At 42.8% G+C, this 12,634-nt stretch overlaps 1 protein-coding gene across 1 annotated transcript in view; it reads left to right on the top strand.

Moving 5' to 3' along the window:
* Positions 1-681: 681 nt before the first annotated feature.
* LOC119320668 (wall-associated receptor kinase 3-like) overlaps positions 682-12,634 on the top strand; it is a 17,940-nt gene continuing 5,987 nt past the window's right edge. The window contains exons 1-3 of the mRNA XM_037594659.1: positions 682-1,386; positions 5,099-5,245; positions 9,441-10,344. Of these exons, the coding sequence (XP_037450556.1) occupies positions 798-1,386; positions 5,099-5,245; positions 9,441-10,344 (1,640 nt within the window). The 5' untranslated portion in view covers positions 682-797. The remainder of the gene's footprint in view (positions 1,387-5,098; positions 5,246-9,440; positions 10,345-12,634) is intronic.

Below are 12,634 nucleotides of genomic sequence, written 5' to 3'. Positions count from 1 at the left end.
TCAGCTACTTCGATAATGTATTTGCAGATTCCCTAGCTGGATCACCACTTGGAATTTAGTGGGCTAGCTACTCTCCGAAATTGGAGGCTTGAACCCTTCCGGGTCCGCGGCTGCACGTTGAACCGTGTGCGCTCGGTTATCTTTTCTCGAAAGGCCATTGCAGTCCGACGAATAGTGTATACTTTAGCTATCGTGCGTGCCGGTAGGTGATCGTGCATATACTAGGAGTATAACTCATCCTCTTGTGCTTAAACAGTCGTTAAATGCTGATCGTGCATGTCATTACTTGCGTTGTCATTAGAAATTTATGTACTTGGCTGTACATGAGTTCGGAAGGTTTATGGCGGCCAGAGTGACAGGAGTTTATAAGCCCAAGATCGGTCCATGCATCCAGGATCCATCCATAGCCAGTACTGTCCATAGCAATGTCTCAAATAACCATCTCGGCGGCGACGATAGAAGCAATAGCTGCAGCAGCGTCATTGCTGATGCTGTTGTCCCTTGGGGCAACAGCAGCAGCAGCAGATGATGATCCAAGTCCGCCGACGATCGGGATGCCCAACTGCGTCACGTCGTGTGCCGACGTGCTCGTGCCATACCCGTTCGGCCTCGGCACGGACCCCAGCTGCTACCTGCCGGGCTACAACCTCACCTGCGACACTACCCCCGGCGACGAGCGGCTGCTTCTCGACGTCGACGGCACCTTCCAGGTCTTGTTTATCGGCGACTTCCATTTAGCGGTTGTACGCCACGGTAACATAAAGATCGATTTGGATGCCGATGGGAATGGCAACGGCATGTTCAGCGGTCGCCTTAGGCACGATGTGCCCTACATGTTCCCAAGGTTTGGGCAGAGCGAGCTCATCGTGACAGGCTGCAACGTGCACGCGACGGTGAAGAGGGGAAACATCACCGTTGCGAGCTGTACCACGCTCTGCGATAGTCTTGTACCTGCTGCGCCCATAGCAGATGACGGCACCGTGCGATGCTCCGGCGGCACAGGCTGCTGCCACGGAGACGTCGTCTTCAGCGATGACGAGAATGAAGTGAACGGCAGCAGCATACCCGGCTATGACGTACAGCTCACATGGCTGGGTCATGGGAACCGTAGCGCGGACCTCGAGCGATTCCCCATGCGCGTCTTCATCGCCGATATTCAGTGGTTCGCCAACAGCTCCATCTCTAACGATCTGCTGCAGCCAAGTGTACCCCCGTCAACGGATACAATGGCAGTTCCCCTGTTTCTGTACTGGGAGATTGTTGGCGACGACATCCGCCACTGCAAGAGCAACCACAGCGAACGCATAGATGCAAGAAAAGGCTATACATCATGCACCTGCAAACAAGGTTTCCGCGGCAATCCTTACCTCGCCGACGGATGCAAAGGTACACGCTAGCCTCCCATGTTTTAATTTTGCTAAGTGGAGACGAGACAAGCACTAACTGTAGTAAGCACATGACGGTATGTGTCTGCATAGTCGCTCCATATTACATAGGCGTGGTACAATGCAAGATGTTTAGTGGAGATGCTTAGAAAACAAATCAGTATTTTTTATTATCAGTGCTTATTTGTACAGAGTAGACGTTTAATTTTCAATAAAATTACGCACTAGTTTCAAAGAAACACGGTTTATTATTTTCTAAGAATCTCCCTAAACACCTAGTATTGTGCAAGGCCTTAGGGCACTACCGATGCATTCTGTCTTAGCTATGTATAAGCATTAAGTACATATATTTATAGGACTTAGATAACTACCAAACATTCTCGTTATAACAACAGTTTCGAACGAGTGTGATTTGCATGCATGCTTATTGCTTCTCTCTCCCCAACAAAAAAGATGCGTGCAGCGAACACATTCAACAATTATTTTCTCTAATTGCTTGGTGCATTGAAATGGTGATGTCAGCGAAAATTTCATTGAACTCAGAAATTCAAAATGATCATCGTTCCAATTGACAAACGGTTTTCACATCAAAAATTCGTTTCGATGAGATCTTCGAAACTAGATCCCGTGTTGATATGTTTCGATAACTATTTTTTTGGTCCAAAAGTTACCACATCTGGGCTACATAAGTTATCACGCCTGTCATACATAAGTTACCATGACGTTTACACAGAAATTACCAGAGTATGTTTTTTCAACAAACTTTTATCCCGGGATCAAAAGTTATCGTGGGGTTTGTAGTGAGTTGTCAACTTTGTTGTGTGTACAATACCATCTAATTTGCACAAAAAGTGCCGGGGATATGTTTTCAACAACTCCCCTCCCCCCGCGGTTCACCTATGTTATCAGGTATGTGGTGGTTATATTACCAAAATATTTACGCAATAGTTATTGAGGTTATATTTTTCAATAATTTTTCCTTGGGGTCAAAGTTATCACGGTGTTTGTACCTAAGTTACCATGTCTATGATGCGTTATCGCCATGCTATTTACACAAAAGTTACTAGGGTACATTTTTAACAACTTTTTCCTTCGGGTCAAAGTTACCGCGGTGTTTGCACCTAAGTTATCAGGTTTGCCCCGGGGAAATTACCATGCTATTTACACATAAATTACCGGGGAGATGTCTTAATAGTTTTTTCACCCCGTGTCAAAGCTACCACGACATTTATACGTAAGTTATCTTGTACCCGATGCACAAAGTACCAGGCCATTTGCATAGAAGTTACTAGGGTATGTTTCAACCCAACAAATCCCTCATGTGAAGTTGCCATGATATTTGTACACACTGTTCTCATCATCATTATAGAATTTCACGGAAACACTATCCTACCTCCATCAAAATAAGTTATTGTACTGGTAAAATAGAGATAAAAAAGTCAACTGCAAAGACAAAAACTTAACAGAGAAAAGTTCGTTGTTGGGCCAACACTTGCTTACTCGGAGACGGATTCAAAAACCTATATGTGTGTCTTTTCCCTGATCAGAACAATTCGCAAGGATTTTTAGTTTTTTACATCTATATGTTTCTGTATAAAAAAATAATCGATACACAAAGTCCGCGAGACGACAGATGCCATGGAGAGGCTTGAGGTGAGGGCAAGACTGCAGCGGAATATCCAGAACAGGTACGCGACTAGCATGCGGGGGTTTACCAGGTTCAGGGCTCTCCGGAAAGATAATACCCCTACTCCTGCATGTCTGTATATCTGTGGTATATCTGCAGTACAAAGTGCTCCTGGAGCTGTATCTGAAGTCAGTGCCACAGGCATCTGGCCTCGTATCTGTGAGCACAAATGCTTGGGCATGGATGCCCGTGGCCGTGTGGCCGTATGAGCTAATGGCCATGTGTGGCCGTGAGTGTGTGAGGGCTCTTGCGTGAGCATATGGATGGATGGATGGCTAGCTAGCTTATATAGTGTGGCTAGCTTAGCATGTAAACTATGTGAGCATGGGTGTGGCCATGGTGGATGGTGGCCCACCCACCAACTACACTATCCGGGGGACATCGATGTGACGTGTTACACCCGCTACAGCTTCACTATTCTCCAATAGTGACGGATACAATAGTCTCGTTGGGGTCTTGTCGGAGTCGGGTCGGTGCAGCGGTTTACCTCGCGTAGCAGGCCGACTGGAGCAGCCGGCCGGAGGAGCAGCCTGGACGGGCGGACAGCCTGTCCGACTGCTGTCTGGAGTGGCCGGGTGGCGAACCTGCCGGAGCAGCAGGACTGAGGGGCGTTGGCCGCCCTGATGTCTTGAAGCGTTGTTTGGCCGTCTTTGAGGTACCCGGGGTCATTCCCTCGACAAGTTGGTTGTCGGATCAGTTTAGTTACCAACCGACAAGGGTTCAATTCCCACTCAACCCAGGATTTTTTATAGCTCAAAAAATTACGGGCGCTGATGGGCTAGGAAGTTGGGCTTCCGTGCATCGATCCGCATCAGACGTGAATCAGATCGTTTGGGTCTGTTCCCAAATTTCGAAAGTTCAGAAATTACAAATTTTATTTATATACTATATGCATTAAGTACATATTTACATGAAGCTTGTTCGATAGATTGCATCTTATCATTGTATTTAAAAGAGCTTTTATGTAATGTGTTTTATCTTTTATGAGAGGCTTCACTTGTGCTCAGGCTTGCCGGTGAGAGGATGGCGTTGGCTAGTGAATGTCTTGTGCTTTTGTTCTTCATCATCATTATATTTGTCATGCTTTTCCTTTCACATGCTTTATAAAAGGGCTTCCTAAATAGCGTGTAGTATAGCTTTATTTATAAAGACGGGAGAAAGCATGTTTCGTAATTGTCGGAGGAGGTGGCAACAACGCTCGTGCTCTTACCGTTCAGGCCTCGTATTCCACCGCCGTTGCTAGCGGTGGCCAGTCACTACCATTATTTTCCTGCCTATCCATACTCGTTGTCGTGAATTCTTCAGCAAATTACTTAGTAATACTGGGTAACGAAAAAAAATAAGTTATCCAATTTAATTTACATTTACCAATCAAGCTTATGTGATTAGAAAATGAACGTTTTTCCAGCGTACGATTTATTATATAACCGTGAAACTTATGTAGAGAATATGATCAAAAGAAAGGAGATGAATAATGTGATGCTATCTGATATTACCAGCAGTAGCGCACCGCGTGGTCATGCCATTATTATTGAACAATTATGGATGTCCATTCTAGAATTAATTTTTTGGTCTTAAGACAATATGTTTTGTCTGTGACATATTTTCACCATTATTTAGGATAAGCTGTCTTTTCTTTTTGAAGTAAAGGATAAGCTTTTTTTTTCGATAAAGGGTGTTTTTATTGACTCAAAATATAGCATCGAGGGATACAATTATAGTGAGTACACACCCGGCCTCTGCATAACTAGGATACACATAGCCAACACTAACACACGCATACGAAAAATCACGTCAGCAAATAGCAAAGTCATCAAGACCAAAGCTATGCCTAGGCGAAACAAAAAGAAAAGAAAAATCCCGAAAGCGATAAAGACAATAATTGACAGCATACAGCAGAGCAGTAAAGGATAAGCTGTCTTTTCTTTTCGAAGTAAAGGATAAGCTGTCTTTGTATGTGTTCTTTTGTATGAGATAAATCAGTTTGTGGTTTCTTTTCCTTGATTGTTGCATGTTGTATGTGTAGCCGTGAGTGACTGCGATGGGATTCATGGGTGCTATGGCGAATGTATAAATAAGGATGGAATCTCGACGTGCCGGTGCCCCCCAGGAACCATTGGTAACTACGCCATACCCGGTGGCTGCCTTGCTATTGTCGCTGACACAAACACAGGTGAGTAACTTAATTTTGAAGGAGGTTTTTCTATGTTGACCTTCTTCGTTTGTAATTCTTCATGCAATAATATTTAGCGGGTGGCTTCGTTAATGTTCTTTTACGAGAAAAACTCTGATATATTCATTCTTCATCATGGTTGTACAACGAACATCAGAAATAATAAAAATTACATCGAGATCCTGGAACACCTAGCGACGACTACAAGTATTGAAGCGAGCAGAAGGCGTGCCGCAGTCGTCGCCCATCCATCGTCGGAGCCGGAAAACTTATTGTAGTAGACTGTCAGAAATTCATAGCACTAAGGCTCGTAGGGCTAATGCAGCAGAAAAACAACCGTTGACGATGAAAAATAGCTTAAATTGAAAGGATCCAACCTAAAGACACACGAACATAGATGAATTATGACCAGATCCGAGTAAATCCATCAAAGACAAATCCGCTAAAGACACATCTCCACACGTCCACCAACGATGCTAGACACACACCGGGATGGGGGCTAGGCGCCCCTGGCATATCCTTAAAAAAGGACAATAAACATAGTTAGATATTCGCACTCTGGGGGGATTGAACCTGGCTGGCCTGAAACACAAGACAAGTCCGTACCACTGAGCTAGAGCTCAGTTCTCATGATGTTCCTTGACATACACTGAAATTCTGAAAATATATGGTCTGTTTATTTAGATTAAAATAGTAAGGATTAAAAGGTATTAAATTTATGTAAAATAATATATATATATATATGCTTTGTGATCTGACATGCAGAAAATATAAGGATAAAAAATATCCTGTTAGACGAGAACAATAAACTAAGGAAAACGTTTTATTTTGCCTGTCTGGTTTCACTTTTTTTTTCAACAACCTCTAGGGATCGACACACGTCCTGTGGCCATATTCATCACTCAGCCCCTCATCACCCATCCCTGAAAATCTTATCAGCTTTGCTCCACCGAGTGATCATCTTCCTTGAATCGAGAAAATCCTGCTCCCCTCACTTTCCAATCTATGTACAACCTTGCTTTTCTCTCTTCCCGAGAGCCTCCCCCTCTCTCCCTGCTCTCTCCCACCATCGCTCGGTAGAGTTGCTGCTGCAAGGGGGCGCTGCACTGCTTGTTGTTTGACGACGATGACAACGAGTTGTTGCTATGAAGGGGCGATGTCACTCATGGTGAGGGCGGCGACACGGGACGCAGTGGTAGCAGCCATTGGTAACACAGATGTCGACAACGTCGCCAGGTGGCAGCCGCTTGCCGCACATGATGAAATCAGAGGCCAGGGTGAGGAGCTGCGGAACACCGACCAACTCATTGGGCGGCAGTGAGGTGCTGCAGGCTCACCATCGAGGTTGCCGCAGCCGGTGATGCTAGAACCCACCCCGTCACAACAACTGTCGTTGATATAGGCGGGGATGAGCTGGATACGGTTTGCAGCGGTGCTGCAATGGGGTCGCACGATGTTGTTGCAACAGTGGCCCGCCGGCAATATAAATGTGCTTCAAAGGAGCGACGGGTGCTAACCAAGGGGCTCGCTGGTTTTGTATCATCACTATTTGCTGCAATGGAGCAGGCTGCCGGTGCTGCGATTGAGCATCCCGGGGGACACCGGTGTTGCGATGAAGGCATGAAGTGTCATTGGACCACCTAGTGCTACAGTCGAGCTTCACAGGCCGCCGATGTTGCATTGAAGCATCAACAGGTTGTCAATGTTGCGATGGAGCATCGCGGGGCCGAGGGATGCTGCGATGGCGAGGCTGCTGCGAAAGAGAACTGCCACTCCGGCAAAGGGGCGAAGCTGCACCGTCTACCGAATGATGACTTATGTGGTGGAAGGTAGGGCTTCCATTAGTGGAATGAGAGGGCAATACAAGGTCGATGGGCGGGTCCTGCATCGGCCTAGTGAATGCGAGGTGAGATGAGGATGTAGACGAGAGATGGATGACACACTGTGTTGCTGCGAGCCTGATCGAGCGACCACTTGAGCCTGATAGGACGGCTGGCCAGGTGGCTGATATTTCCTATGATCAGTCATCTCATTTGACACCTAACAGCCGCCATAAACTAATGGTCTGTTTGATTCATGACTAACTTTGCCACAATTAAGCTTAGGCAAAGTGTGGCTGCCACAAAAAATGTGGCTAACAAAATGGCCACCACAAGTGTGACAAGATTTGGCAAAAAAATTGAGTATATGACATGTGGACCATGTAGCTAGAAAACTGTGACAAGTCACAAGTGTGATAATGAGCCAAACACATGCCTAAAATATTGTGGCACGCCTAAGTTTAGGCGTGGCAATCTTAGGCTGCAAACCAAACAAGCCCGGTAGAGCCAATTCCTTTAAAGAATTGTTTACTTTCCTGTCTTTCCTCCAGTGAACAGAGTGAAAAACCAGGTATCTTCGTAGTTGGCTTTGGAAGGATTTCATATTTTCCAGTTAGGCCTAGTTCGGAATGGATGCCTAGGAAACAGAGGCACACAAAACTTCGACCACATATATTATTTTACCCCCCTTGCTTCTAGTTCGGTAAAAAATCTAGAGCGTTCGGTACATAGGAAAGTAAACAGGCACGTGTGGGGCCTTTCACATCCAAAATTATTTGCCATGCGTGACCGACGCATCTGATGTTGTGGGCCTCGACTGGCTTTCTTCTGCCTTGTCTCGGGACTCCGCACAGAAAAAGAGCTTGCACTAGATGTTTGATTTCCTGTGAAAACTACTGTCAAGAGAAACTTTCCTATGGAATACTAGCACTTACGGAACGAACGCTACTTCAGGTAATCTTTCCTCTGTTTTCTATTCCTGCACTTTTCCTTCTTTAGGGTACGTTCGAAGTGCAGGAAAAGTTACATGAATCGGATCCTACAGGATTTTCTGCAGTTGGTGCGTTTGGGTTGAAGGAAAGTTCTACAGTAAAATGGAGGAAAGGTTTTTATTCCTGCAGTTCCGTACAGGTTTCACGGGAAAAAGAAAATCTACTCTGAGCTCTTGTTTTCGTGGAAGCTCGAGGCAAGGTGTTGGCTGGGTGAATAAGGGGGTGTTTGGTTTAGAAGTCCTACGACTTTTTCTAGTCCCAGGGACTAATCAAAAAAGACTCTCTAGTAGAGTCTTTTTTTAGTCCCTGTAGAAAAAGTCCCTCCCGTTTGGTTCCTAGGGACTTTTTCTAGTCTCTGGGACTAAAAAGTCCCTGAACCAAACACCCCCTAAAAAATCGATGCATGACTATCAAGGGCAATAAAATATTCATAGCGTACTAATACTACTACTATTCCATTTCATTGCTTTCCAGACCTGTGGTTTGCACTGTACACCTACATTCGTTCCTGCAAAATTGTACGGAATTTGAATTCAGACAAATGTGACAAAAACATTTAATACCCATATAAGACCTAGCTCCACAATGCGTTGGCAACACACATCTTCTGCTGTGAGTAGAATACATAAAAATATATGTGGAACTGTCATGGAAAAATAACACCATTTTATCATCATTTAGTATTAAAATTGTATTGTACTCTCTCCGTTTCAAAATAGATGACTCAACTTTATACTAACTTTAGTACAAAGTTAGTACAAAGTTGGGTTATCTATTTTAGAATGGAGGGAGTATTTAATAATTTTATATGCCAACACAGTTTTATTAACAAACAATTGGCAAAGTTATGCATTGAGATCGTGTCAAAATTTAAAGACAGATGTAAGAATATATAGGAAATCTAAAACAGGAGACAAACAAGCCATCACATTGGTCTACATATTCTAAAAATATATAATCTTAGATTGTAACAGCTGAGATTAAAAGATTTAAAAGTTATGTACCCAGAGTTGTGCTAAAGCAGCGACAATTAATTTGGATCGGACGAAGTATCATATATGACTTTAGGATCTGACATGTACCAAGATCTAACCACAAATAACATCCTATGTGAGTAAACATTACTAATCTTAAATACGGATGGTATGACTAGAAGTTTGACTGAATGCCAGTCAGAAAAATAGTCGCTGGAAATTATCACATGGTAAATGCGTCCCCCAATCCTCCCCATGTGTGTTTTTCATCTCCGGCAATTTCTTGAAACTTGTAGATACGATTTATCATTACGTTACCAGACAAATTTGGAAACATACAAATAATACGTACTACTGAAACTTGGAATGTTTTATTTCAAAATGTTTATTTTGCCACTCTTTTGAACAGCAGCTAGCTGCATGACGTCCTGCGGAGGAGTAACCGTGTCGTACCCATTCGGCATGGGACCATCCACCAGCTGCTACTTGCCGGGGTTCGACCTCACCTGCGACAGAAGCCATCACCCCCCGCAGCTGCTGCTCGGCAACACTGATTTCCAAGTAGTCAATATCTCCCTTGACAACTCCACAATACGTGTCACCCGAACGTACCCCCTTATAAGCGCTGGGTCCGACATAGGGTCCATCCCTTATCACTTCGGAGGAGATCTGTTGGGCGGTTCCCAATTCTTTTTCGCCGGAGAAGCGCCTTACTCGCTTTCCACTAGGAACGAGCTCGTGGTCACGGGGTGCAATGCACAGGCGACGCTTCTCGGTCATCGCAACCCGGCCATCATCAGCGGCTGCGCCTCCTTCTGCTACGACAACGACACCGGCAGTAGCAACGGCCTTGGTGGAGGCAAGTACTGCCACGGCATGGGCTGCTGCCAGGCACCTATCTCTGAGTCCTTGGACGGAATGCCCAAGGAGTTAATCTTCAAATGGTTCGACAACACCAAACTCAAGGACATACTTCCGTTGCCCGGGTACACCTTCATCGCTGAGCAGGGTTGGTTTGAGCAGCAGGGCCATCTGATCATGAAGATGGGCCTGGAAGAAATGTACGAAACTCCCGTAAAGGTTCCCATTCTTCTCGGGTGGGAGGTCTTGCATAATGGCTCGTCAACCAATGCCAAGTCACGTCGGGATTGCCCCGGGGAGGTAGCCCGCGACCTCTGCAAGAGCGAGCACAGCCAGTGCAAACTTGGGAACAGAGGCCATACCTGTAAGTGCAACGACGGCTATCACGGCAACCCCTACATCACCGACGGATGCAAAGGTACTTCCTTGGATTGGATGCACGCCATTAATTTGTCTTTATTGTTCCCCTCTGCCAATATATTTGAAAACAATACTAAATTGCATTTATTTATCTTACTTCTTCTGTCTAGGTGGCCTCGCCAAATACTTTCGAGGTGAGCATGCTTGCTACAACTTTAATTTGGGACAACTTTTCCTACCTACACAAATACGGTCTATATTCTGGTTTTCTGATTGTTACTCGCCTTTGCTTGTTCTCATATTGATGTGCTAGCTGCCAATATTTTTGTTCACCCAATCATATCGTTTGTTAGTAAAGGCATATCTAAGGTACCACCTCTCATAGCACTTAAAAAAAACAAATGTGCTGATTTTTTTTGGTAGCTTTGAACCTTTATTTTAGCTTTGAGCCTTTACATAAACGCACCTAAATAGATCATACTGGCCCATTGGATTTACAAAATTATATCTAAACCGGCTGCAATCCTTAGATCTTCATAATTGTATAAACATATAATAACCCTTAAGAGTTACATAACTGCACCGCATCCACGATAGGTATATACACCTGCATCTAAATAGACCGTTAAATTAACATACTCACACGTAAACAGGTCAGATTCGTTAAATCCTCATACTTGTACATAAATATGTCATCAAAGTTAGATCGAAATAACTATTATAACGAACACTAAATATGCTAGAACTTCATAAATATATATGTGAAACGGTAATTGCCTTTGGCTCCTAGGTGCATATGCACCCATTGTCGAAATACACATTTTAAAAAGTTGAAAAATTCGGAACAAAAATCCCGCGTGTATATCCGGACATTTTATGTGCGCGCACAAGGTTTTAGTGAAAAACGATATTTTTTGTGGCTTGTGTAAAAAAGACAATTTCTGATGCTTCATTCTAACTATTCACGAGGCATTTCTTTATCTTTTTTACACAAGCCACAAAAAACGTCTTTTTTCACTGAAACCTTGTGAACGCACATAAATTGTCCGGATGTACACGTGGAATTTTTGTTCCGGATTTTTCAACTTTTTAAAATGTGTATTTCGACAATGGGTGCATATGCGCACCTAGGAGCCAAAACGCCGCTCTCTGTGTGAAATGCTTATACCGATAAATTCGATATAAAAACCACAATCAACAGATCACAGATCACAGTGGCACATCAACATATGTCGCACAACAAAATTTTATTACACATGTTAGTTAGTATTATAAGTTTAATGGTAAAGAACAAGTGCATGTTACGTCTCATTCAAACATGTTAGTTCTGACCACTTACACAAGCGCTAATCTAATACAATGGAGAGATACATGAGTGGATACATATATATTCTTCTTACCATGTAACTAAAACCAGAATCTAGGGTTGTTTACACACCATGTTTATCCTCATTACCAAATTAATGTTATATCGCCATTACCAAATTAATGTTATATTTATAATTTAATTAATAATAATCATGATATTTACATAAACATACATAAGTTTTACATAGTTATACCTAAATAAATCACATATGTTAGACCTTCATAATTAATTAATTATACTAAACATATCATAACTATTAGATTTACATAACCACACCAAAGTAGATCATATCCACCCATGGGTCTGCATAATTGTATCTATATTCATGATTCCGTTAGATCTTTATAATTGTATCTAAGTAGATCATAAGTGTTATATCTAAATAACCATTCCAAAATGACTACATACACCGGATCTTCATAACAATGTATCTTAACAAGTTATAAGTGGTAGATCTTCATAAAGAAAACACAATCGATAGATCATCACAGTTGTACATCAACATATCTCATACAAAAAAAGACAGACCCCTTAAATATTAGTTTAACTATAAAGGACAAGTACATAGTATCGTCTCGCTTAAAAATATTAATAATCTGACCACATACACCAATACTAATCTAAAGCAATAACAGATACATGAGCGGATATTGAAAATTTATACTCAACTAAAATCTTCTTCTTATCATGACACTAGAAGCACAATACAGATATTTGTTGAGGTACAACCTTTATCCACGTCATCAAAATTACTTCGACCGTTGTATTTCTTATTTAATAGATCAGATCCATCAATTTTTCATAAACATACCTAAAGAAATCATACTCACTAGATTTATCTAATTGTAAAAAAAACTACTATTAGATCTTCACAATATACAAACTAGATCACACCGTTAGATTTACATAACCACAACAAAACATATCGTATCCACTAGATCTAACTGTGTATAAATAGATCCTACCCATTAGATTTACATAATCGCACCTAAACAGATCACATTCGTTAGATC

This window comes from Triticum dicoccoides, chromosome 6B (genome assembly GCF_002162155.2).
Source record: "Triticum dicoccoides isolate Atlit2015 ecotype Zavitan chromosome 6B, WEW_v2.0, whole genome shotgun sequence".
Classification (NCBI taxonomy): Eukaryota; Viridiplantae; Streptophyta; class Magnoliopsida; order Poales; family Poaceae; genus Triticum; species Triticum dicoccoides.
This window is presented reverse-complemented; position numbering and strand designations above follow the sequence as displayed.